Here is a 27,589-nt window from a genome sequence, read left to right on the forward strand (position 1 = left end):
TGCATTTCATTATCGAGTTTCATCAAGCGAAAGTCAATAATATTCAGCGTTTGGTCATTTTCCTAAAACCTTCGCTCACGGCATAGAATAGATAGAGATTAGTTCACTACATCATTTGTTCGGTGTAGCGTGATGGAATGGTATTCATGTCATGTAATGACTTGTCCTGCTAAGATCGCGTGACTTCTCAACCATACCAGAATCTCGATAGCTAATGGACACCCTAATTAATGCTAAAGTAGTGATCTTGGGCAAAACCAACTCTGGCAAGTCCTGTTTATTCGAGAGATATTTACACGACAGATATATGGAGAGCACTGAACCGGTATGTACCAATGATAAATCAGTAGATTGAAATACTCAACACGAAACGACACCAAGTAAACTATTTTCCGAGAAGGAACTGACGGTAAAACACTGATTTTACCTTAACGAAACCCGGCCAAAATCAAGTTCAAATACAAATTAGATTCTTCCAAGACAAATTTTAACTAAACTGGCATTAGAAAATTGGTTTAGAAAAACCAAATATATCCTTTCTAATTTGCATAGGTATTCATTTTTCCTGCTAGTAAACAGGAAGTCATAAAGTTCAGTTCAACATTTGTGTTGGTTTGTGGTTATGGGTAACCTGTGTTGTCTGTGTTATAGACAATAGGAGCAGCGTTTGGAAGCAGAACTGTGAACGTTGGCAATATCAGAGTGACCCTTGGAATATGGGTAATACTAAATAACGCTTAATTTTAATAAGCTCATAAACAGTAATTTATAATGCAAAATAGAAAAACAAAATAATTTAGGCAATTTTCCTTCTTAGGATACAGCAGGATCAGAACGTTACGATGCGATGAGCCGTGTATATTATCGCGGTGCTAAAGCTGCAATCATATGTCATGGTACGTACGTGCCTACCTGCCTTCCTGTAGTACAGGGGCTTTCATTCTATTTTTCTATTTCTAGACCTCACTGAAGAGAATAGTTTTCATAGAGCAAAATATTGGGTGAACGAGTTGCAGACATACGAAGAGGTGAGCACTATCGTATGTTCTTTAAGTTCTTTTTGATTGAATTTAAATCGTTCTTATTTGTGTGTGTAGTCTTGTAAGCTATATCTGTGCGGAACAAAGCAGGATCTTTTCAATGCAAATAACGCAGAAGGAAAATCTTTAGCTGCAGCAGTTCAACAGTACGCAGAAGGTTAGTCAGAGCTCCTCTTCAAAATCCATTCTTTTTACTATACTAAAAGAAAATGTCTTGTCGTTATACTGATGAACAAATAAAATACTCATATTATAACTCTTTAGAAATCGATGCTAGAGTCTTCGAGACATCGAGTAAAACTGGTTATGGTGTAGGTAAGAATGAATCAAATCAGTATATCTACAATATCTTCAGCATATTTTTAAAGGAAAATAATTTGTGCTCACAATTTACAGAAAGATTGTTACGTATCGTAGCTGAAGACTGCGCTAAAGAAATCCCCGATACTACAGGTTGGTGAAGCTGCATCACTGAATATCAACATCAAGATTAAAATGTTCTCATACTTATTTATTCTTTGGTTCTAGATAAAAACACATGCGATGTAAAAGCAGATTGCTCTGAACACGAACCGTCCAAGAAAACACGTTGCTGTGCTTGACCTATCGAGTATTCAGTACTCTTGATAGAATACACGTTTTACGACCTGTATTTATAGCGCGAAACTCAAAACTGTGACTATCATCCTCCAAATAGCGATTAAATCAAAAATAAGATAAGACGATCCTACGATGAATATTGAAAGAAGGCAGGGAGAGAAATATGCGAATACATTATTAGTAGTCATACTTTTGGGCGTCGCGATGTAAAATACAATGAAGACACAAGACCATCATGAGTTTCACGTGCCGAGCAAGTTTAACATGGCCAATGCTGTTGAAGTATTATTATCGTATTTAAGGAAATAAAAGTAAAATATAATTATTTTATAGCGTATAGAATCAAGCGTTTCAAAACCTTTTACAGCAAATGTTGCGGGAAAATAGTGTTGTTCAATTGAAATGAAAACAAAAACAAAACAAAAACGGTTGAAATGGAAATTTAAAAAAAACGGATTTCAGACGTAATGACCTCCCGAAAACCTTTACAAAATCAGTTGTATAAGTCCACTGAGGGCTTGTAACCGATTCACTACAGTAGAAGATACCTGGTGTATGTACATGACTATCATGATGTCATGATGCTTAGTCCTAATTAGTCTACAAGTAACATCTGTAAACCAACTCCACACACTCCTATAGTCGTACATCTACCGTTCTCCTTCCTGGAATCAGAAAAGTTTTCCAGTTACAAGAAGTATTTTTAACAGTAAAATCACGCTAACAGTGTGTATGGCATACCATGTTTCCCACGTCTCAATGGCTTGTACATCAGGTACGTCGACAAACTCCACTTTACTCAGTCTGATAAACTTGTTATTCGTTGTACTGTCCTACAGTTGTAGAAAATAATAATAATAATAATAATAATAATAATAACAATAATAAATAGGTACTTATAGGGCGCATTTCTAACCTCAACAACGCATGTATATGTGATTAACTAAAAATAATGTTTTTGAAATAAAAATGTCTTAAGTTTAGCTTTAAAAGTTTCTATTGTTTCTGCTCTTTTAATGTGCTCAGGAATTGAAGAATTGAAAAAACTAATTCAGAGCGAATTTTGGACAATTTTATTCTCGCTCGCTTCTCAAAACTAGTGCGTCAGTTTAACTGGATTTTTCAAGTAATGTGCTTGGATTACCCTAGATTCTAACAGAATATTTTAAAATCAAACAGTGTTATTTTTAAGGGGGACTAGCACGAAAATTTTCCGAAATTTAATTCGGCTGAAACTTCAATTAAATAATCTTTAAGGGTTTAATAATCACTGGTTAAAGTTTTTCCTTTATATTTCAATTAGCCTGCGTCACATCCGGAATTTTCTTACGAAGAAAATTCCGGATGTGACGCAGCTATGTTTCAATGGGAAGTATTATATTTTCACGAATTTCTATAGGTGTCTGTGACGTCATACACTCAACACTAAACATCGCTTCATACATTTCTTTGTAAATAACTTCATGTTTTACTCTAACCCAAAGGTCCGCTGAGGGACTTAACGTACATAACTTGTGGTTCGAGTCGTTTTATGATATTTTTTCTTCAATACTGAGTATAAAACTAGCGGATATTTTGATTACAAAATATAAAGAAAATGTATGGACCGATGTTTAGTGTTCAGTGTTTGACTTCACAGACTCCTATAAAAATTTGTTAAAATATAATACTTCCTATCCGAATATCGGGGAAAAACTTTAACCAGTGATTATTAGACCTTTAAGGGTTATTCCAGTAAAGTTTCAGCTGAATTAAAATTTGGATGATTTTTTCTGCTAGTCCCCCTTTTCCTAGAAGATAAGATTCTGAAAATTTCAGAAAAACCGTACCTGAGGATGATGAGAAAAACGCCAAAAACTAAAAATAGCACTGTTTGATTTTCGGCCGTAATAGGCTAAACACTTAAAAATCTTATAATACAATACACTGTTAGGTCTAGGATAATCCAAGCACATTATATGAAAAATCCAGTTAAATCGACACACTAGTTTTGCGAAGTGGCAAGAACAAAATTGTCCAAAATTCGCTCTGAATTAGTTTGGTTCCACCTCTGTCAAAAGTAAACTAGACAGTGATTGTTAGGGAGTCGCCGTTCAAATATCTTGATGGGCCTTACCTCGTTTGAATCGATATTCCAAAGTTTTAGTCGCTGGTCCGTAGATGATGATACTATCCTGCTAGAATCTATTATTCTAATGCCTGGAAGAAGATAGCCAAAAAATAATTATCCAACATTCATTATCAAATAGCAAGACCTGACTGAGATATACCTGTGACGGAGGACGTATGCGCTGATTGGACAGTTTCTTCTCTTATCACGACTATACCACGTGATCCACTTTCTGCTGAACAAAGATTTAATTCTGCCACGAACAAGCCACTATCATCTCCGCCGCTACACAAAACGTAACTCGCACAACCTTGACAAGAAACAAAAATAAAGTAAATATAAGCAAGGCAAGGGATTTAAACGTTGATGAAGGGGGGAGAGGGATAACAAGACGAGCAGACAAACAAGGGTAGATGTAGCAATTAAATATGGAATCAAAATGTACCTTTATGAATGGAAATGTCGTTTACTCCAGATTGATGTGCTCTGAAAACATGTATAGGTCGACCCAGTGAGTTTTCAGCTGGAGTTATACATGAGAAATTGTTTTTTTCATGTTCCTCTACCAAAGAATAGCAACATAAATGTCCTTCAGTACAATTTTGTACCAATTCATTCCCATCTTCCCGATGTAAATCGGACTTGTTTGTTGTAGCAGCATCGTCTGCTTCTTCAGCAGCATCTTCATCTCGAACGTATTCAATGAGGTGATCAGTAATATCCCACACAGAAATTTTGCCTGCAGTGTCGCCAGCAAATATCAAGACACTATGACGTCCCGAAAAGTTGTGATGAATCAGATGGTTTACCGTCAGAACACACCGTTGTAAGTAATCAGATTGTGCGAGAAGAAAGAACTTGGAGTTCTTTTCATCGAAGATAAAGATCCTAGGAAATAAACGTCAAGAAAAGTGTGAATGTACAAGGGAGTAGCCAGGGAAGGCCAAGAAGTTTTTCTGGGGGGGTTCGGTGTTTCAGGGTCACAAACAAAAGGACATTTTTTTCTACTTTGGGTCCCCTTCTCACCGAAAAAATCCTGGCTACGCCCCTGATGTATTGTTCAACAACAAGTCAATGAGACTGATTTATACTTGCATGGGCACTTGAAAACTTGTGAAAGAAATATGTCAAAACACTTAATATTACCTGACAAACCCATCAGAACAAGCGGCAGCTATACCATACAAATACCAAGACTTATCTTGAAAGCTCTCGTCGTCCAAAATAACAGACATAGACAACGACGTTAAAGACATAAAGCGAATCTCTGAGCAGATGTTTTGGCCAAGTTGTCTTCTGCGTTTTCTTCTTTGGTTGCTGGATCGAGACGAATACTCGCATATGTGAGAAACTGGCGGACTCGAAGCCACACACTCATTATCAAGGATTTTAATAGCTGAAAGATCTACTCGCCAGCATCTGAGAGATGCTCTTCCTCCTCCGGAAAACAGTAAGTATTTCATGGAACAGTCGGTCCCCTCGATAGTGGTCTCTCCTGTGTCTTCTTGTTTCTGCACACGTAGTCTACATCTTGTAACACTTAATGTTCGTATGCTAGAAATATGTCCTTGTGCAGTGAACACCTTTGTTAAAAAATCAACGGTACTGTTATCTTAAGACTTCTTAAGGAATAGAAACAACAGAAGGTTTGCAATACGTTACAATACAATTTATTCAAAACTAAAACTATTTTAGAAAAGATACATGACATCATATTTATGGTGGTGTCTTCACTTCCTGTCAGGAACACATGGTGCCGAGGAAATCCTGCATCAAAACCAATAATAATAGACCTCGCTTGTTAGTACTAACTGCTACCTACAGGTTGGCTTAGCATCGCGGCGGGACTTTCGTGAGTGCGGGATGTCGCGGTTCAAGTCCCGGCCGGACCAGCACTCAGTGCCTTTGTAAAGCTATCCACACAACTACTGAGGACCTTTTTTAGGAATTCTGAAGTTAGTGCAATAAAACTTGGCAAAGCATTAGCCTACGGGCATATCTCAAATAAAGTATTTCAATATATTCTCTTGATAAAATTGACGAGAATCATGGCTTACCTTGTTTACCAAGAGGCAGACTATCAACGTAGCACAGGCAAGTTGCTTCTCGACCATGAAAACCAGTCTAATACGAACAAAACAAATCAGCACTAGAAAAGAAGCAACGGAAAGCCCGGCATCCATGGTCGGGATTTCAAAGTGAAGTGCTCTACTATAAAAAAAAGTACAAAATCCACTTTTTACCGACCGCACCTCCCAAGTGAATTCAAAACAAGCCACTAACTGTACTAACTGTTTGAAATGGAATCCATCATAATGAAGCATGCCAAATGCGTATGTAATCTTTAGTTCATAGCCGTTTTCAAATTTGTAATGACTTAAGTAAATTGATAGAATTCAGTATTATCAAAGTCTCTCAAACTCATTGTTATTTTAGAGTGCTAAATCCTGTTCTACAAACCCTGCAACCAGAGATTGAGAGTGGCATTGCAAAATAGTGGATGAACATTCCACATGTATCATCACAAAAAGCATGTAGCATTTTGGCCTCAGCTTCTATATTCTATATTTTGCTATTAGGTGTAGTATCTACCATGCATATACATGAAACACTGTCACAAACAAACTGCAGACAGGACTTCATAACCTAATACCGGAAATGTTACCACTACGTGATCTTCCAATCCAACTGATTACCTGTAATACAGGTTTCGCTATGGAATTCCTCAGCTGTTCCAAGTGCACATTTATGGAGTTTCCCTTCAAATACGTAAACACAGCTTCATAATTTTGTGATTCCTACAACATAAATGGTTAATTGATCATCAGTATCAGTTGGCTGCAGTGTTTTCTAAGTCTCTTGTAGAGAAGTGAACTACCTACTTACGGGATTTTGGTTCAGCACAAAGTCCCAAGCCCGATGTCCTCCACCACACTTCACTTTGAATACAGGTTGGTTTCTTTCAACACTCCATACCACGAAATATGCCTGGAACCAGAATATTGAAGGAAAGCCGGAAAAACCCCTTTGTTTAAAGGACTAAACAATAATCTTGAACTGACAAGGATCACATACACCAAGCCGACTAAACTAACCGTGTGAAATCCTGCTATGACCAGGTCCCCATTTGCAAGAAATATCAGCTTTTCAACCCATTCTAATCCTTTGAATACCTTTGGCATAAAATAAAGAAATATTTGCGATTGTAATGGGTAAATAACTGAAGACAGATGCAAAACCTCAAAACAAGGAGAAAGAACAGCAGAAAGAATGAGACAAGACAAAAACGTTCTAGGGAAAATCATTTCCATTCATTTTAATTCGATCACAATATTTAGACTAGTGTTCACAACTGAAAAACATAGCAGAACCTAAAACATAAAAAAACGACCTCGCCTTTTCCTTCTTTTCTATGACGACCGAATCCCTAAGATATCTACCACTCTACCTGCATTGTGTACCAACTGAATACATTTTGATTAACACATTCAAAAAGCAAAAGTTTAGTACCTTTTTGGTGTCGATCACTTCTAGTATAGAATCCAAGAGTCTGTATTGACGATATGTTCCATCTCGACCAGCGGAGTATAGACTGTTGTCGTGAGCACACAGTTGCGTGACTCCAATACGTCCATGTATAACCGGTAATGAATGGACTGGATCTAGGACCTTATTATGCAAAATACAAACACAAATCAAATAAAACCCCTTATTTCATATAAGGATGTCTAGTGATGATTATTTACAACCACAATTATTACCTCATGTTGGGTGATTCTTCTAGCATCGAACAAGTGAAGAGAACCCTTTCTATCACCAAATACTATGTGACAGTTTCCTACTTTTCTTTCTCGTTTTGTTGACATCTTATCTTGATCCAACACCTCTACAGCTGATGGCCACCGTTGTTTTGAATAAGGAATACAAAATGTACGAACTCGTACCATTTGCAATACTTGCTGACTATCTTTAAACACATGCCACCAAATAATGATTCCTTCAGGTCCACAAGAGAAAAGACTGTGTGAAGCAGTTTGAACAGACCAAAGTAGACTTAAGACTTTACTTGTGAAAGGTTTCACTTCTTTAGCATCTAAGGAAAAACCTGAAAGAAAATATTACTGGCATATACTTATCCAAATTTCTAAAGAAGACTCAATCAAGAAACTAATGCAGCATTTTTATCTGAACATGAAAATCAAGATACAAAAAAATGCAAACATACTTGTTTCCTGGACTTTGATGCTTCCCTGCAAGTTCCCAAATGCTACATACTTGTGATCAGAAGATACTGCCATTAAACTGTATGACGAATAGTTTGGGTCATGCAACAACAACTTCCATTCATTGGATGTCCACTCTGCCATGGAATCTGAACCTTCTGGCTGGTGATCCAATGTATTTCTAGTTATGGACTTTGCTGTGTTTCCTGGCTTCTCTCTCCAAGTATATTCATACAAGTAACTGAAATGGAAAACAAATTTGCAGATTTGGGTTCCTGATGTATTTGGTGTGTTGAAGAATGATTACACAATTCTGGAAGCAAAGCACCCAAATGTATACAAGAATGCACAAAAATAAGACCAGGTTGTGTTAGTACTGATAACCATCAACTGGCTTTCCAATATCAAGGGGTTAATTATGTTCTGTCCACTTACAATGTACAAGTCTACACCTTACAGTGTGCCATCTCAAATTGTAAAATCTTATTTCTAAACTGTAAAACAATTTGTTTAAATTAGAGTATTTCAGGTATCAGCCAATCAGAAGATTATATTTGGAGGCAAGAAATGTACCTCCACCTGAAATCATAACTCTGTTTGGAGAAGAATGAGAAAGCATTACATTTCTCATCCAATCAGACAAAGTTCAAATGTAAGGTCTCATTTCTGCCATGGCTGGTAGAAACAGGCAGTACATACTTCCCAAAAGAGTGATGTGTTGTTCTGTTCTTGGATTATACATGAAATAAAGTCAATTCAATTGGAATGATGTAGCTGCAAGAGCAGATCCAGGATTTTTTTATAGGGGTTTTTCATTTTACGATGAAGTTCACAAACTTTCAGGTTAAGCAAATACTGTATTGGAGGGGTGAAAAGGTTGTTTATGTAATATCATACCCTTCAGATGTCATTATTAAAGACTTTTTATGTGTCACCAAAGAAACAGATCTTGGAGAGTCGACAGTTATTCCACCCTTCTTGTTTAGTTTCAACTGTTCTGCTGTCCCTGGTAAAAAAGCTTGTGCTGTGACCATGGATTCCTTGCTATTGATGTCCTCCAAGGAGAAAAGTCGAATACTTCCATCTCCACCACCAGTAGCAATTACATGTTCATCTTTAGATATGGCTAGACTCCAGATACTTCTACCTATAGGACAGTAAGGGTACCTTTACTATTACTACTCATAACAATGACAATATTGATGGGATGATGATGAGAATGATGAAAATGAGGATGGTGATGATGATGTTGATAAATTTTACCTTTGTGTCCAGAAAATGTTTTCACAAGTTTCCCATCATAATTCCAAACATTACACACTGCATCTTCTCCAATGCTCACAAGAAAATTTGTTAAAACCTTTGCATCCCATACTCTTGCACTATGTCCATACAATATAAGTAAAAGTTGTACTTCTCCAGTAAAATCTAGGCCAGCGTGTGTTAGTTTCCATAAACGTATACTTCTGTCATCAGATACTGATGTCATTAATGTTCCGGACTTGTTAAAGTTAATTTTAAATATGACTCCCTCATGGCCACACAGTTTACTTAGTACTTTAATGGACTTTTCCTTTGTCTCTGCTCCTTTTACTTTCCACAACAACACTTGATTGAATACTGTTCCAGAAGCTAGGAGTAGGTTATTCAAGTCTTTGCCAAAGAATTGGGCAGAATATCTTTGTAAGTGATGTAAGGCCAAAAACACACAAATCAAAATCAATCTAGTCCACATCAGTTTATTCTCAGTAATCAAGAAGTAATGATAAGTTAACCCTATAAACATTTATTATGAAGCTGAGAAGGATACAGTATACTGGTTTCTTCACACTGTGCAACCTGAGATCTTATGCCTGTCTCCATGTTAAAATACCAAACAGCATTATGGGCTGTTGCTATGGCAACTGCATTGGATTTTCCATTTTCACCATGTAGCCAATGAACATCTAATATCAGATCAGGAAATGATAGCAGACTTGTTTTATTTTCAATTCTGGTATAATAACAAGACATTAAAATTATCATTTATTCCTATACCATGTGCAAAACCTACTGTATTACAAAAGTGACAAGTATTTACAGTCAAAGAACAAGAAGCTTGAGACTGCAATATTTTTTGAGAATATAATAGCCTAAATACTAAATGCAATTAATTGCATTATCTCTACTCACAGCAATTCACTTTTGATAAAAACTGCTAGTATAAAAATAAGACATAATCTATAAATATAGTGTGGGATTGCAAAAAAAAAGAAAGATCATTTTGAACATTTTTCAATTGAAGGACCAGTCAAATCCAAAGAAAAGAACCTTCTGTCAAATCATGAGAATGTTAAATATGCATAAAGTATTACTTCACAGATGCTTGAGTGGAAATGATTTCAACAACTCTCATGATCTTTTGACCAGAAATAGCAACCAATGACTTTTCCTTTTCATTAACTGCAATGACAAAGATATAGAGGATATTACATGAGCGTGTGGAGATATGAAATTTATCTTCAAGTGTTGAAAAGATCTATCACGAATGAGTGCAGCGAACGAGTGAGAGATTTTCAACATGAGAAGATAAATTTCGTATATCCAAGCACCCATTTAATATTCTGTTTATTATATAATTATCCATAAAATCAACTTAATAAGCCTTTTATTATTATAAAAAGTTTTTATCTATAAACTAGAAGAATGGTAACGATACTTTCACATTTGAAAATAACATGTTATTTTCACATATGAAAATATCAGCTCTTTTGAAAAGGAGAAATATAGGTATCTTATGGATAATTATACTATAAAAAAATGCATTAACATAACAGGGCTGTAAAAATAGAAAAATATAAGGATGTATGGAGAGATGTTGTCATTATTGTTGGAGAGATAGCTAAAAGAAAATTGGCAAGAAACGACTGAGTTAAATTTCTAATTTATTTGCCATTTGACAAATCATTTTCACCTGCCATTAGTACTATTTGGCGTGCATTTTGGCCATTTAATGGTAGTCCACTACAGTATTTCTAGCCCACTACACTATTTCTAGCATTTGGGTGACAAAGTACCTTTTTGTGTAAAGGATGACATTTCCTTAAATAATTTAAATTTTCAGCAGTAGTTGTCAATGCATGCGTGTGGTGAGAAAAAAATCTATGACTCTCATTCTGTTTATCTAATTAACGAAATTTACCACAGGTAGCCCAAGCTTGGTTTCTGTGGTGTCCTGTTATAAGGAAATGTATGGGGAATCATCAAAAATTTCAATAAAATCATCACAACGTGAAATAAAGCCTCGAAATTTTACCCTATCATTGAGAAATAGCACTTCTTTCGCTCTGCGTGGTTATTTTTTGAATTTAGCCCGTTTTAAGGATTTTTTCCCCCACCAGTAAGAAATAAGAGGTTGGAAACTCGGGATCCAAAAGCGAGCCATCACGAGTCTTTGAAACCTTGTACGTCTTCGAACTTTCTTTCCAGCGCCAAATTTTAGTCATGACCCTTCTCTCACATCCCTATAGAACCGAGAAAGTCGCATTAGAGATTAGTCTTCGCGTCTTTAAGCCATGAAATTTGCCTGTATTCACATACTACCTCGCTTGTTCTGACCCGTACTTGGAGCTCACTGTACACCAGTTCAACAGATTTCTTTCGGCAACCGACCCGAGGTCACGCCAGAAGTCTTCGTATCGTAAATGCGAATTCGATTTGGATATCGTCTTTCTTCGAAATTATGGTGAGTGAATTTTTTAACAGCCTAAGGTACAAAAGTATTTAACTTATAATTTCGAAAATTATGGTGAGTGAATTTTTTAACAGCCTAAGATACAAAAGTATTTAACTTATAATTTCGAAGAAAGACGATATCCAAATCGAATTCGCATTTACGATACGAAGACTTCTGGCGTGACCTCGGGTCGGTTGCCGAAAGAAATCTGTTGAACTGGTGTACAGTGAGCTCCAAGTACGGGTCAGAACAAGCGAGGTAGTATGTGAATACAGGCAAATTTCATGGCTTAAAGACGCGAAGACTAATCTCTAATGCGACTTTCTTGGTTCTATAGGGATGTGAGAGAAGGGTCATGACTAAAATTTGGCGCTGGAAAGAAAGTTCGAAGACGTACAAGGTTTCAAAGACTCGTGATGGCTCGCTTTTGGATCCCGAGTTTCCAACCTCTTATTTCTTACTGGTGGGGGAAAAAATCCTTAAAACGGGCTAAATTCAAAAAATAACCACGCAGAGCGAAAGAAGTGCTATTTCTCAATGATAGGGTAAAATTTCGAGGCTTTATTTCACGTTGTGATGATTTTATTGAAATTTTTGATGATTCCCCATACATTTCCTTATAACAGGACACCACAGAAACCAAGCTTGGGCTACCTGTGAATTTACCTTTAATAACATGAATTCTGGAATTCCCTAAGACATGATCAGAGAGAATCTTTTCCCCACTAACTGTATGATATATACTCAAGTTTGGACCTTGCCCTGCAAATAAGAACAACATTTCTATTCTATTTTCTATTGTAAAGTCAAAGTAAATCCCCCACCCCGTCCAGTAAAGAATTAACACTTCATTTATAGGAGGCTTGTTTCTTGCTCAACAAAACTTAAACCTCCATGTTGGATACTTCTCCTCACTTATCACTTCGTATAAACTATTTTCTGTTATGAATGTCAAGGACACAAACCTGACAAAATGAGATCTTTCACAAAGCCCAAACTCGTAACACTTGAAATTAAAGCTGTTTTTTTCATCATTATCCACATTATTTATGACATGTTGTGATGCTGCTGTGATGCTGCTGTGATGATTCCATGCTGTCTTCATGGCAGTAACCGCTGGCCACTTGGACGAGAGGGAATGGGATCTACATGTATATTTGGAATGTTTGATGACGTCACATGTATTGGTTTTCGCTTTCAAAACAACATGGCGACCGAAGTGTTTTGAATGGATTACAGATTTCGTATTGTCATATTTCCTCGTTAAAATACACATGTATATCGCTACTAAAGATTCTGGAACATAACTAATACATCCATGAAAGTGAAAGGATATTTAGGATACAAGTTGGGCCAAGAATTAGGGCAGGAGAGAGTTTTTTTACGTCGGAATTATCGGAGAACGTCGAAGGCGAATAAACCAAGCAAGAAAAGCTGTGAACGGCATTGCTGGAGCTTCACATCTCATACCCGCGCAAACTTTGGGTATAGATAACGTCTACTTTATTATTTAGGACTTTCTTTATTGTTAAACTAAATATTTAGAAATGCCAAAAAATGAGCAAAACCTCAAATGGCCCTGTGAATATTGCACATACGAAAACTGGCCATCAGCCATGAAATGTGCTCTTTGTTTAGCCAAACGACCTGCACATGTGATCTGTCCTCAACCGAACAGATCTGGTGGAATTGTCCAAGATATCTATCAAGCTGCTGATAACGAAAGAGTTAATGCTAGGAATAGCCGTACTCCAAGTAACGCAGACAAAACCTCACCGAGATACAAACATAGTGATCAAGAAATTGTAAAATGGAAATGTTCTGCTTGTACGTTTGACAACTGGCCGAGTTCTCTCCACTGCGCTATGTGTCAATCAGCTATTTCTAAATATCACAAAAATGCTATTCAACCTGAAGCTTCGAACAGTAAAGATGAAAGAGCGAGAGCAGTTTCTCCTAAGACAAGCCGTTCGGGATCGAAGGTAGATTTGAAATCTTTAAACAATGATAAAAACAAAGCCCAACATAAAGCACTAATGAAGTGGGAATGCCCGAAATGTACCTATCAAAACTGGCCGAAAACCACTCGTTGTGTCATTTGTCATACTATGAAAGCACTAATCAAAACCAAATCTGATGAGACTTGTATTTCCAAAAACAATAATGGAGTATCTTCTAGACGTAGGTCTCCCACATCATCAGTTAGTGATATGTCCCTAGCTCTTCAGCCAGCTAATCAAGATGTGGGAAAGATTATATATGATATTCCTGCCAATGAAGATGTCAATGACAATGAGGAAGTGTTGCAAATTCGAAACAGGCTGACTGATAAGGATTGGATGTGGTTGAGTGCCTGTATTGGGATAGTTGAAGGGGATGCAACATCAGTAGAGACATACTTGAATTCAGGGAATGACCGTACTAGGCAGCTAACAAGGGAGGAGTGCCTTGTCTTGAACAGACCTGAAACATTTGAAGTGGGATACACTTTAGTACACTTGGCTATTAAATTCAAGAGGGAAGAGCTACTTGCATATCTCCTGGTATCTGAAGTTGGTAATCACCGTTTACACTGTGTACCATGCTTAGTAAGTCCAGAGCTAGCAGCAGATGTAAGGAAAGATATAGCACATACCTTGAGACAGAGAAAAGGAGATTGGCCTTGTTATTTCTTTACTGAGCAAGTGACTTTTGTACTACCAGCAGGTTAGTAAAATTTTTTAATTACAGGTCTTACTTTAGCCTACCACAAGAACAAACATTGTTTGGAAACCTTGTTTTGTGGATGATATTTCTTCCTGTAACTTTTCTTATTAAACAGTGACAGTATTGTACAGTATTTTATTGTAAAAAGGGAGTATGGGGTACTCCCACGTCAAAAAGGATAGAGATGATCTTGGAAAAAATAAATTTTTCCACTATTGTGAATTTCCTTGCTTTCTGATTAGTCTAGAAATAGAAGTTAATACCAATAAATTAAGTCAGCAAATCACACATGTGCTTGAGACCCCATTTTTCTTTCAAATCTTACCCTTGTTTTTGTAGTTAAATTTTTAAACATTTTTGTGTTAAAAAACCCATTTTCTCCATTTTTCCATGGTATGTTCTCTTATTTACCACTTTTTTCATCATCTAGCCATCAAAATATATTGTGGACTCCCTCGGCTATACCTCTCCACAACATAATTTTTGATGGTAGATGACGAAAGTCATGGTAAATAAGAGGACATACCACGGAAAACTGGAGAAAATTGGTTAATTTAACCCCAGAACAAAGAGTTTGGCCATTGTTTTAAGAGTTTGACCATTGTTTTAATTTTAGCCCTAAAATATACCACTTCAAAATAAAAGATTAAACATTTAAAAATGGAAAGATATAACTAGCTAAAAACTAGTGTGAGCTGCGTCGGTGTTTCTAATGAAACAGTAATGATGAAAAGGTAAATTATACACCGTGAAAAGATGAAAAAACTTACTGACGTTTCGGACGCTAGTCCTTCGTCGGAGTAAAAGAGAAAGAAGTGGTAGAAAGGAGTGTATATATGATAGAATAAGACAAAAGAAATGGAAACAAAAATGGAAACAAGAGTTATTCCTTTTTCAACCCTAAAAAAGGGAGTGGCTTATAATTCAACCCTCAAAAAATATGATGACCATCCTGCCCTTTGTTACATGGGAGTATCCCCACTACCCTGGGTTTATTAGTTCTAGAGGACAATCTTAGTAGTAATTTTTCCATAACAACAATTGAATATCTGGGTATACAAAGTAAAAAATTCTATAAACATTGGCTTAACCTAGAAAATGTTTAAAAATTGAGATATGATTTTCTTAAATTTAAAAGTCTTGATTTAATTACAACAGTAGTTGATGATTTATCACAAGTAGACCTTAGTATCAGTATGATGGACATGCAGTCTACTAGTTAATATTATTAATGCCAAATTTGCACTATCAGTATTGAACCTTAGGGTCATTAGGAAGAGTAAAGTTTTTTCCCTATAATAATAGATTCTCTCAGTAAATAAAGCGTATCTATGTATCTAACTTTTTTTTGGATATTAATTTCATTAACATGTTATTTGCTCTGCTTTTCAACAAATAGAAATTCAAGAATTTCCAGCTCGTTTACAAAGACAGCTTTTTGAAGACTTACTTGACAAAGATGTCCAGAGAGGTACAGTATGTGTATTATAAATGGCTTCTTTTCTTAACAAAGTTGATTCACTTCTATAGGTTTTAGTTATAATCAGCATTGTGCAGCTAAGTGAAATAGTAACTGTATGAATACAAGTGTTACTAGTGGAGCAACAACAATCTCCATACAGATTATCTTTGTATTATAGGGCCATATAGGGCTAAAAATAACAACCAGTCATAGGACAATGTCTGATTGAATCTCTTCTATTTAAATCTTTGCAATTTTGACATATGCAATGTTGAGCCAGAAAGGAGGTATGACCAAGCTGAAATTAAATTGACCAGTCACCATGACTAGCAACTAACTGGCTGTTACTTTTAGCCCTGATATTGTCACACTCAAATGCTTTATTGTAGTAATATAACACACACACACACACAGAATGATGGAAAAAGATGATGGTTCTTGTTCTCTTTCTAGTACTGGAAGTTGAATCCCCAATCATTAACTGGAGTGAAGAGATTTCAGTACACCTAAGTAGCAGAATTTATCCATTGTGGAACCGTTCAGCTGGTGACTGTCTACTTGACTCTGTGCTTCAAGCAACGTATGGCATGTTTGACAAGGACAATACTCTAAGAAAAGCTCTGTTTGAAAGTCTAAGTGAAGGGGCCATCAGGTGTGTGTAGATTTTAACATCTTTAAACATGCTCCTTTTTCAACCTTAATGCAAATGCAAAATAGAATAATAATAATGATAATAATTTTATTAATAATAATAGTAACTTTTATTTAAATGCAAGGTCATAATTTGTTAAGAACTAATCAAAGTGTAGATTATTTGCAAAAATTTCAAATGTTGATACTAAATAGATAATATTCTTTAAAAAAAGCCCTAACCATAAAGTATAAACATCATGATAATAATGATATTGAATAATAATAATAATAATAATAATAATAATAATACATTTAGTGAGATTTTATCAATAAAGTACACCATAATAATACAGTTCTAGGGCATCACAACTGGGTCTCAATGTCCTTACAATAGCAAAAAATAAAAAAATGAAAACTCATACAAGATATGTATGTACATAATCAAATAATAATGTATGTACATTATCAAATAATATTCATAGACATGCTCATATATGTGGTCTATAAGTTAAATAAATAAGACTTCAGTTCTCTTTCGAAACGATCCAAAGATGGTAAATAATGTAGGTATTTTAGTAGGTTATTACAAAGGCATGGCACACAGCAAAAGCTTTTCCAGCGTAGTTCTTGGTATTAGGAATTAGGAGTATTTTAGAAATAGTTTTATCATATAATTATCCATAAAATATGTTTCTCCTTTTTGAAAAACTGATATTTTCACATGTGAAAATAACATGTTATTTTCACATATGAAAATATCGTTACCATGTGTAATTAATCTATTAGTTTATGAATAAAAGCGTTTTATAATAATTAAAAGCTTATTAAGTTGATTTTATGGATAATTATATGATAAACAGAATATTATATGGGCTCTTGGAGATACGAAATTTATCTTCTCGTGTTGAAAATCTCAAACTCGTTCGCTGCGCTCACTCGTGAGAGATCTTTTCAACTCGCTCTCAACGCGCCCGTGTAATATCCTCTATATATGTCCTATGTTATATGTGGTGAAATAAAGTATGTTACAAAACGTTGAGCAACACATGACAACACACTTCATTTCATGTTATGGTGAGAGGTAGCATACATTTTTTAGTGGTCTCGAATTGAAATTGTCTGAATACAATGGAAGCACAGGTGGCGTAGCGGTGTGAGCGCTCACCTCTCATCAATGTGACCTGAGCTCAAGTCCCGCTGGGTTCGGGTTCGTATATGAGTAGAGTTGTCTGTTGGTTCTCTCCTGTGCTTCGAGGGTTTTCCGGGTTCTCCGGTTTTCCTCCCTCTGCAAAAATCAACTCCTAAAATAATTCCAATTCAATCACAGAACGCGGGCCACAGGTTTGATAGCCACTGGCTATTAAGTGCTACCGCCGTGAAAAAAGAATATTTAAAAAAAAATCTAGATTCTAGTTCTTAGATATCAGCATGACGTGTTTTATTTTTTATTTTTTTTCCAGATTCTTTCCTCGTTACAAGGAATGGGAATCAATACAAGCAGAGACACTACAGTACACCCTAGATGAAGACCAATGGGAACAAGATTGGGCATCAATACTTAGCTTAGCTAGTCAACCTGGAACATCTCTTGAACAAACGCATGTATTTGCACTGGCTCATATCCTACGCCGACCAATCATCATCTACGGTGTCAAGTATGTCAAGAGTTTCAGAGGAGAAACTCTTGGTTTGGCTAGATTCCAAGGTATCAACAAACTATTGGCCAAACTGTGAAAATCTCTATTGATAAGGCACTTTCTTTTAACTTCAAAAATACAAGGAAATAAGTCCTTTATAGTGCAAAGAATCATAAGTCATGAAATGGAAAATTGATAGGAAAGAGTAATAATGGTTAATCAAAAGATGTATAAAGGAGAAAAAGAAAGGGATCATGTTCATGATCAGTGAAAGTAGTCTTTGAAAGTGGAATTTCTTGGCAATTTTGTTTTAATGCTTTTAACGAAAAGAGAGTTAAAAACATGATATGCATTGCTGTGGCTTGTTGAAATTGTCATTCCTTTTTTCCAGGTGTTTATCTTCCATTGTTATGGGGAAAAAGTTTCTGTTGGAAGAACCCTGTTGCCCTTGGTTACACAAGGGGTCATTTCTCAGCACTGGTTGCTATGGAAGTGGATACTGACAAAACCAATGATATTGGTGCTCATGCTCATGTAGAGAGTAATGACAATGTTCATATAACATACCTGCCACTGGTTGATCATGAGGGTCGTCTATTGCCTGTCCACTTTCTTTCTGCAGCACAGGTATGGAAACTACCAAACATTATTGATGTATATATTTGCTTCATTTATTAAGTTAATAAATTATAATTATAGATTGGCAGTGAGGAGTATCTTTTACGTGACTGGTTAGACTGCTGTACAACTGATAGTGGTATTTTGGTAGCACAACAACGACTTACACCAAGACCAGCTCTTGTCAACCAAATGATTGATGACTGGATCGACAGATATAGGAAACAGAAGAAATAAAGAAGCAATGGTATTCTACTCCCTCGTCAGACTGTAAAATAATACACATAACATCTACAGTTTGCTATTGTGTTTTGCTAGGTTTATGTGAAGTTCATTATCAATGGGTTTGCCAAGCAATAGTGATGTTAACATGTTAATGTTAGCAATATGACATATAGGTATTAAGGTTAAAATTTATTCATTAATGTTGTCTTATAATTAGCAAATCTATGACATATTCTATTCTATTGGGAGGACTAATTCTTATTCATTACTGTTCACTTTTACCACACAAGTTTTAGTTTAATGTCTGGTTCAAATACGTCAACTACCAACACTTGGCCTTGAAGATAAAAAAAGCACGTTTGTATCATATATTTCTGTGTATAGGCACTTATAGCAATATTATTAAGTTAAGCAAAAATGAAAATCGATAAGCAAATAAATATATCATTAAAAGAATGTCGTATAAAATATATTCTGCCGTTTCTATTGGAAGTAAAAAAAATTGGCGTGGTGGGTGGGGGGTACTCTTGCCCGTTTAGGGTAGGGATGTGCCGCTGAGCCCTCTGAACCCTGACCCTGTTCCAGAGTAAAATCGCTGAAATTCATACCCTGTTCCAGTAGAGTAAGATCGCTAATAACCATACCCTGTTCCAGTATTGCGAAAATTGATACCCAGTTCCAGAGAGGAGAGAGCTTGATTTTATATACCCTGTCCCAGAGCGAGCGCGATTTTATTCACAATGATCCATACATCGGTTCACTGGTCAAAAACAAAGCATTCAGTCGAGGTTGCAAGGTTCAAATTTGAATAATCCTTTGCAAGTACTTTGGTGCCTCGCTTGAGCGCATTGTGTTTGACCAGTGAACCAATAAATGGAAAATGGTGAATATACTCTTTTCCATAGTAGAATCGCTGAAAACCATACCCATTCCCAAGCGACATGCAGCGAGTTTGTTTTAATCATGTTGAACTAAGACATACATCCAAACTTCAGTCAGTGTTATATTTGACAACTTATTTCATTAACATGAAAAGTTCAAGACATCAAAATAATTAAAATCGTAGAGGCAATCCAAAATAGGCTAAAAAGACGGATACATAAATGTTTAAATAATTCTCATTACACGCATGCGTACCTCACAATCATATATTTAATATAAATGATTCCAATCTGGAATAAATCCATTATTTTTTCTTGCTTTACACATGGGAACAAAGAGAAGTTTCATTCAGTCTGTAATTTCCTAGGCAAAGGGACGTTTACTATAGCATTGGAAAAGGCATCTGAAATTGATGAAGGTAGCATCGACAACACGCATAGAAACTGAGCATCCAGGCCAACAACATAACGGTCACGTGGCCTTTGTAACGTCACGGCGTCTTCCACGGCGCTCACCACTTTGGAAAAGTCGCTCGAAATATGGCGTATTGATTTGCAGAACGATTCAAACACTAAAAAGATAAAAGAGATAATTTTTATATTCTATTTCACAGACTTTACTGTGTGGATACTCGAACCATGAACACTTAAAGTTCTTTTAAAATTTTTTTGAATCATCCAATCAGAAGCCAGATTCTTACCGAGGTTCCAACATTTTTTTCGTGCGATTCCAAAGTCCCTTGTGTTGTTGTTGCCGTTAAAGTTTGATTTTATAACAGTTACTTTGTCAAAGAACGATTCCTGTAAATTATTGAAAGTTTGCACTTTGTCACAGTTTTGCATACTACCACGTTTTGATACGTGTCTAGCAGTTAGTTCACGCGTAGTGAGCTAAAAATAAACTAGTCATTTCAGATTGAAAGTGAAGTGCTGCGGCGGGATTGATTTGTCCTTTTCCTTCATATTGTGTTATTGGAGAGTCAATATAGTAAGATGGTATTGCAAAGGAAAATTCTTTTAACTTGTTTCCATGGAAACAAGTAATAAAAAGCAAGAATATAAGTTTGTCATATCTTCAATAGTAAAATGTTTATATAACAATAAGTGAAATTATAATTGGAATAAAACAAACTAAGCTTAACATTTCAATTGATTTATTTCCCTCGTGAGAGAAAACAGTAACTATTAATTTTTCTATTTTTCATGGGCTAAATATATTGATATCGTAAAATCATCGAAAAAATAGACCCATAGAGCCCGCCGTCGGATTGCTTTTTACTTGTACACATTAACATTCAGTAAGTGTTTATTAATTAAATGCGACCGTCTTGGGATCATTTGTAATATCTTTTATCATATGACCGTGAATCTTAGAGCCTGGAACACTAGCAAATCGAGCAATCTGATTGGATAGATCGCATCGCGGTCTAGATTCTCCGGTATTAACCAGTCCGATCGCAAATTAATCTTACGGCGAAAACATTTTGTCATTTTCAATGAAAAGTGGTCATATAATAAAACTCTTATCAACCGAGCTTGGTCGGTCTGTACGGGATAATCTTGACCTCGATCTGTACATTCCGACCTCGGTCAAGATTATCCCATACAGACCTCCCGCTCGGTTAATAAGATCTAATTATTGTATTTGACAGTCCATATTACCACGCTGAACAGTAACAAAACGCATAACAATTTGTTGTTCTCAAAGACGTTTTGCTCGAAGATACTGTACTGCTAGGCAAATAGTTTAGAGATGTATGCTCTTGATCTGGGATTGCATGGCATTCAAAAGCATTTAGATACATCTTGTCACCTTCGATTAGTATGTTATCTATAGTGGCTATAGTAGAACGACTCCATTCATGAATAGGACAGAATTGCGCACATAAAAGTGCCGAAAAACTCATAAATGAACATTGCCTCCCCCGAGAAATGTAACTGAACTGTTCATGACCTTGACGAATATAGTTCCACGAATACGAAGAAAGACCACGAGCCTGCGCATTAATGTAATAAAACAGACCGTTGCCCAAGTGTGTTGGGTGCGCATGTTTCTGAACTGATGACGTAAAAATCCAATATCGCAAACACGAGATTTTTTCTACCTAACGTGTCCAGTACCTCTCGTTCGTGTATAAACAGGATACCCGTCAAAATTAGTGTTACTCCTCGCTTCGCTCGCATCAAACATATAAAGATTTTCTGCCGTTTGTTGTGATTGGATGGCGCCTACAAATGTTTGATTCCTTTGTTTCTACAGAGAGCTATGATTTGATAGTTATTAAAAATATTAAAAAAACCTTGAAGTGTTCATGGTTCGAGTGTTTGCACTGTAAAAACTATCTGGCAAGGTAAAATGGAACAGGGCCATGATCAGGGATCAAAAAATTGTGAGAAAAGTTTGTAAAACCATTCCCCGAAATTGCATGCAATGAACGAAAGAAATACATGTTTACTCAATCATATGACACGTACATACCTCGATCGAAATACTCCTCCCCGTACTCCTCCTTAACTCCTGTATTCAATTCATCCCATTGTTTCTTCCACATGCATCTTTTATTCATTACGTTAAGAATGTCAGTACTGTGGCCACCGGGTTCCATAATAACCACCTCCACATTCCATGGCTTCATCTCCCGTCTTAAAGCATCAGAGAACGCCTCTACTCCATACTTACTGATACAATATGACGATGAAAATGTTGCCGACGCTCTCCCTGGTGAAAAGGGTGATCGTCAGTCTAACAACACGTTTCGAACCAACGAATACATAGGAACCGCGAAATGTAGGCGAGTGGCTAATCCGAGAGGTCTCAGTGAAAAAATGGCTGAAAGTTTTTGAAATTTAAACTAGCCCTGTCGGAAATGCAATTTCCAGCATTTTGAGGGACAATTGTAACATGTATTACACTCATATCAAAGTGTCAGGCAACCCATAACACGTCAAGAGAATATGAAGTATACTCCTCTTAAATATGTACATTTTTTTTTTCCGGCTAAAAACGTTGGGGGCCGGGGTGAGCCCCCAAGCCTTCCCCCACTATATATATAATTTATATAATCAACATTTGATGTAATGATCTAATGATCCCTTCTTAGGCTCACAGAACTGGGGATTTGTGGCTTTCATGCGTAGGTTAAGGAGCTACCTACGAAAAGGCTCTGCACATGACGTACAATAATGATGAATGCAGTACAAGGAAGACAATCTGCATCAAAGGTAGCAAATAAATGTCATTTGTACCTGCAGCACTAGAAAAGTTAACCACTCGTCCTTTCGCTTTCTTGATCAGAGGTAAAAAGGTCTTGGTCATATCAATCATTCCCCAAAGATTAACGTCTGCGGTCCGTTTATAGATGTCCAGCGATTGCCACTCAATCGGGCCAGAAATAAAGATACCTGCATTGTTGATTAAAGCCCACAGACCTGAAAAATAGATACATGAATGACTTAAATATTGTTCTTTTATTAATCAGATAATGAATGACATGAAGTGTCGAAATTGGTACCGAGTAACTCAATTTTCATATTACTATAATATACTATAAAATAGACCCTAACCCCAATGACGTTTCACGCCTAAACTACCACAATACTTTTCAAAATATCTCTTCACATTTAAATGTCCTTTGAGAATACAAGATCATAGTGAAAATAGCGCAGCGCAGTCGTGACGTCACAAAACTAAGACAAAGACGAAATTCGGACAAACTTACAAGTTTACTTTCAGCAGATAATTTTCACAGCCGATCACTTAGTTTACATGGGTTATTATTGTAACTTTATGTAAAAATAATAAAATCGGTTCGTATAATCCTCGTAGCGGTTAAACAGAATGCAATGTTTGTCCGAATCTTTAAGCTATTTTTAGAATCAGTGCGCTGCGCTATTAGCATAACGAAAAAGCTAACGAAAAGGTTCTCCTCGGGGAGGGGGTTATTCCCATATTGATGGTTTTCAACCATTCCCAAGAGAATTAAATAACAAAAGACACGTCGGCCATTTAACAAATTGACAATTCTTTTGTTAAGTTCCTCCAACATGGCCGCCGTGAAAGCTATCAATATCTTTTAGGGGTTAAATCGTAAGTCACTCCCTTTTTTGGGGGGGGGGGGGGTGGGGTGAAAAATAAAGAGTTGTTGGTTGTAGCACGTGCGATATCTTTTAGGGGTACTCAATTTGTTGCCCTAAAATTTTTATTCGCTTGAAATGTCAGCAATATAACTGACACCTTCAAAGTTGTATCTTTTAGGGCTAAAATTGAAGCTGGATTTTAAAATGTACTTTTTTCGACGATCCCTGCCTCTTCAGAATGGGAGCCCCCACGAGTGTGAATGAGTGTGGGGTTGGAATTCTGGAACTGTAAGTATAAAACGTCATCTTAACATCAGCGAATTTAAATAATTCCACTGAAGAACTTACCAACTCCTTGTGGAATTAAAGACCGAGTTATAGCACTGTAGAGCTCTTGAATTTGGGTTGAACTTGTAACATCAAGAAGAAAAGTCGTTGTTCGCTCGCTACATAGTTTTTGCAAGTCTTCTTGACCCTTTTTAGTCAAACATGTAGCAATCACATGAAACCCAAGCTGATCAAGGCGCAAGGCAGAAAGTCTGCCAAATCCAGAGTCACAACCGGTGATTAAAATAAACTTACTACCGAAATTATTTAATTTGTGAGACCTTGAAAAGAATTTTAAGAGTAAATATGCTATAACCAATGACAAGAAACCCAGTAAAATAGCCATTGCAACCATCTCAACAATAATGAAGGCATGAGCTAAACAAAGAATGTAATTGAGATGCAAATTATTCGTCACGCTAGAGTATCAATAGAGGCGGTAACGCAGTGAATATTTACGAGTTCTGAACCCATGTGATTGTACCACAGGAAGCCCAAGCAATGTTCTTGTGTTACTACCACTACCAAAATGCTTCGCGTATTTTCTTTCTTATTCAAATGTCTATTTCCTCAAGAGATTAATAAGACATTTGGTGCTAATTAACTGAAGAAAAGAAGGTGTGCAAGTGACTCTGGTAGCGGTACGTAGTAAATGATGCTATAATGCAAGTGAATTGTTCAGTGTCATGCATTTGGTTTATCCGTTGGTTGAATGTAAGGTTTGTTCTTAATAATATTGGCAAAACTTAGATATGTTGTTTATTGTGTCACTATAACTAATACACAATTAAAAACATATCCAAGTTTAGTCAAGATTTAATGAAAACAAACATTCGTACCTTAGAAGATTACCTCTGAAGATTAATGAAACACGAAATGATTACTTTTGGCTGTCTATTATTATGGCGGGTATTATGGACCAAAAACACCCCTTTAGTATACGATCCCAAACACCTTTGCTGGATGCACATTTAATACATTTTACATGAAATAGAAAATAGAAAAGACACACAGGCACCAAATGAGTACAGATGACTTCCACGATTTTGATAGACAAACTGATTGTGTAGCATACTCAGATGATTAACAACCTGTTGTGCATAGACACGAAACAGAAAAGATCCGGACGACGCCGTTTTCATCTTTCTTCACTTAGCTGCTTTCGACTGAGACCGTACTAAAAATTGCTGCTTTCGAAGAGTCGCAACTTCTCTAAGACATGTCTACTTCCATTGCAGTTTGTATACCGGCGTAAAACATTAAATGTGATTGTTTCCTGTTGTGGGGGCGTTTACTCTCTCTCGCCTTTCCGTTTGGACGCTATCCTGACCTATTATGTGGTCATTGTTTTTTTATTAGATTAGTACGATAACGCACTACAAATATTTAAACAAAACAGAGACAACACTATTTCCTTTAGTCGTACTTTAGTTACAAAAGCTGATGGATGCCGCAAAATTATGCTAGAAGAATAAATGTTTAGTGTAGTTGTACAACACCTTTTGTCAGCAATGTATTGGTTTAAATGCTCATTCATGGTGGCCGTGTCCTTCCGAAACTTACCAATCTCACGCCCCACTGTGGACGTTCTTAATTTGTCATCTCGTTTTACTACAAGACGCAATATGGACAATGATTGGTCAACAAACGACCCGCCTTGACTCTGTCACTCGAAACGTTGACACACTCTCACTGATGACTAAAGACAGAGGACGGCTTGTTCTTCAGATAGAGTTCGTATAATCGAACATCGTTTATTGATCTAACGCCAAACAATGCAGGCCACGCAGAATGGATTAGGATTATTTCGCGTATTTAAACCAACGATTCTATTTCAAGCGCCTTCTTTACCATCGAGTCAACAGATCCTGCTACAGCCGGAGTTTGCTACTACAGCAGCTCTATGGAATCAGAGTTTGGGACACTTGAGTTATTCAAGCTTAACAATGGCACCTCCTTCTACATCGTCCCATGTGCCGCACATCGGTTTTCATGATGTTCAGAATACGTGCGTTTCTATATTCAACCAACAATCAGCCTCTGAGGCTAATACACGACACCAAATTCTTCAACAACCAAATGATATCGCTCAAACCGGCCCTATTGCTTCTGTAATTAAAATCGAGGATGATATTTCAACCAGTGCGACTAGTACTTCGACTGCTGCATTGCTGGATTGTAAAACTCGCAAGAAGAAGTACCCATGTCCTCTGTGTGAAGTAAGATGTAGTAATAACGGTCAATTACAGGGACATCTGCGAATTCATACCGGAGAAAAGCCGTATATTTGCAACTATGAGGGATGTGATAGGCGCTTTGCGCGCAACGAAGAGTTAACAAGACACAAGCGTATTCATACAGGGTTTCGACCACATAAATGTGAGGCATGTCATAAGGCATTTGGTCGGAAAGATCACTTGAACAAGCACCAGAAGACACATTTACAAGAGTCCGAGAAAAAAGTTTTCATTTGTGCTATTTCGGGATGCAAACAGAGGTATAGTCGATCGGACGCTCTCAGTAGACACAAGTGGGCAGCCCATGCCATTACTAAACCTTTATCATCGCGAACTCGAAGAGCAATAAAGTCGACAGAGAAGTCGACAGATGTACGAAATTTGTAATACTAACGATAAGAATTCAAATTACTGGTTATTCAATCGTCGAGACTGAAATATGTATTTGTTCTTAGTCCTGCATGGGTGAAGAGACATTGGAGTGGTAAGCTGTTTGGATGTTTGGGGCGTGAGGTGTTTAGATAAGTAGATTGAATGGACGACTTGTAATTTCTCTTATTTTGAATCATTCTGTTGTGACCTTTTGGGACTGTTGTCTCAGACTATTCATTACAGGTCAGCTACACAAATTATGACAGAAAAGACAGTTGATTAAGTACTGGTGTCAAAGAATTGTGATTTTAATCATTTCAATATTTTGACTGATTGTTTTTCAAACGTTTTGCATAGAAAAAATAAGCTAACATTTATCCATAATTCCTTGTCAGAAATATCACAGTCATGAAAGCGTTTGTTAGTAAATAGTCAAACTCTTTTTTATTATTTGTCCTTTGGTGAACAGAAAATTAACTTCTATATTGACTAGTAATCATTGATAATTAAAACACCTTTGAACGACAATAGTGGGATTGTTGACACTACACTGAGGCAACGCCATACACGTCAGTAACAAAGGGCTTTGAGGGTTTTAGCGTGACAGATATCAGTGATTTGATTCCCTCTGATTCATAGCTTAATTATATAGGGATTTTACTAATCTTTTTTGTTTTCGCTAACTTGTTTGCAACGCTACGTTTTAACTGGCTTATAAAACAACCA

General features: G+C 36.5%; 5 protein-coding genes across 5 annotated transcripts; 3 read left to right on the top strand and 2 right to left on the bottom strand.

Annotated features, from left to right (window-relative positions):
* Window positions 1–7: 7 nt before the first annotated feature.
* On the top strand, window positions 8–1,965 carry LOC116303086 (ras-related protein Rab-24). The gene is made up of 8 exons (XM_031712539.2): window positions 8–325; window positions 652–720; window positions 818–896; window positions 961–1,028; window positions 1,098–1,197; window positions 1,305–1,355; window positions 1,437–1,493; window positions 1,569–1,965. Exons 1-8 carry the CDS (start codon window positions 215–217, stop codon window positions 1,640–1,642), a joined length of 609 nt encoding a protein of 202 aa, XP_031568399.1. The 5' UTR covers window positions 8–214; the 3' UTR covers window positions 1,643–1,965.
* On the bottom strand, window positions 1,531–12,790 carry LOC116303083 (tRNA (34-2'-O)-methyltransferase regulator WDR6). Its single transcript, XM_031712533.1, has 20 exons — window positions 12,654–12,790; window positions 12,355–12,450; window positions 10,328–10,415; window positions 9,784–9,966; window positions 9,237–9,652; window positions 8,871–9,120; window positions 7,976–8,214; window positions 7,512–7,855; window positions 7,261–7,419; window positions 6,846–6,923; window positions 6,637–6,738; window positions 6,447–6,548; window positions 5,808–5,874; window positions 5,455–5,517; window positions 4,897–5,362; window positions 4,196–4,638; window positions 3,911–4,060; window positions 3,757–3,839; window positions 2,382–2,473; window positions 1,531–2,305 (listed from the first exon to the last, which is right to left on the bottom strand). Exons 1-20 carry the CDS (start codon window positions 12,730–12,732, stop codon window positions 2,236–2,238), a joined length of 3,570 nt encoding a protein of 1,189 aa, XP_031568393.1. The 5' UTR covers window positions 12,733–12,790; the 3' UTR covers window positions 1,531–2,235.
* An 81-nt stretch (window positions 12,791–12,871) lies between these two features.
* LOC116303090 (ubiquitin thioesterase ZRANB1) lies at window positions 12,872–19,425 on the top strand. The gene is made up of 6 exons (XM_031712544.2): window positions 12,872–14,394; window positions 15,794–15,865; window positions 16,310–16,508; window positions 17,950–18,194; window positions 18,518–18,753; window positions 18,826–19,425. Exons 1-6 carry the CDS (start codon window positions 13,236–13,238, stop codon window positions 18,979–18,981), a joined length of 2,067 nt encoding a protein of 688 aa, XP_031568404.2. The 5' UTR covers window positions 12,872–13,235; the 3' UTR covers window positions 18,982–19,425.
* A 534-nt stretch (window positions 19,426–19,959) lies between these two features.
* LOC116303106 (short-chain dehydrogenase/reductase family 9C member 7) lies at window positions 19,960–25,976 on the bottom strand. Its single transcript, XM_031712562.2, has 4 exons — window positions 24,276–25,976; window positions 23,097–23,279; window positions 22,330–22,569; window positions 19,960–20,422 (listed from the first exon to the last, which is right to left on the bottom strand). The coding sequence occupies exons 1-4, from the start codon at window positions 24,607–24,609 to the stop codon at window positions 20,196–20,198; spliced, it is 984 nt and encodes a 327-aa protein (XP_031568422.1). The 5' UTR covers window positions 24,610–25,976; the 3' UTR covers window positions 19,960–20,195.
* On the top strand, window positions 25,960–27,502 carry LOC116303107 (uncharacterized). Its single transcript, XM_031712563.2, has one exon. The coding sequence runs from the start codon at window positions 26,030–26,032 to the stop codon at window positions 26,876–26,878; it is 849 nt and encodes a 282-aa protein (XP_031568423.1). The 5' UTR covers window positions 25,960–26,029; the 3' UTR covers window positions 26,879–27,502.
* The last annotated feature ends 87 nt before the right edge of the window (window positions 27,503–27,589 follow it).

Source organism: Actinia tenebrosa, unplaced genomic scaffold (assembly GCF_029948245.1).
Source record: "Actinia tenebrosa isolate PJP-AT-01 unplaced genomic scaffold, QUT_ActTen_1.0 PGA_scaffold12__29_contigs__length_12842862, whole genome shotgun sequence".
In the NCBI taxonomy this organism is placed as follows: Eukaryota; Metazoa; Cnidaria; class Anthozoa; order Actiniaria; family Actiniidae; genus Actinia; species Actinia tenebrosa.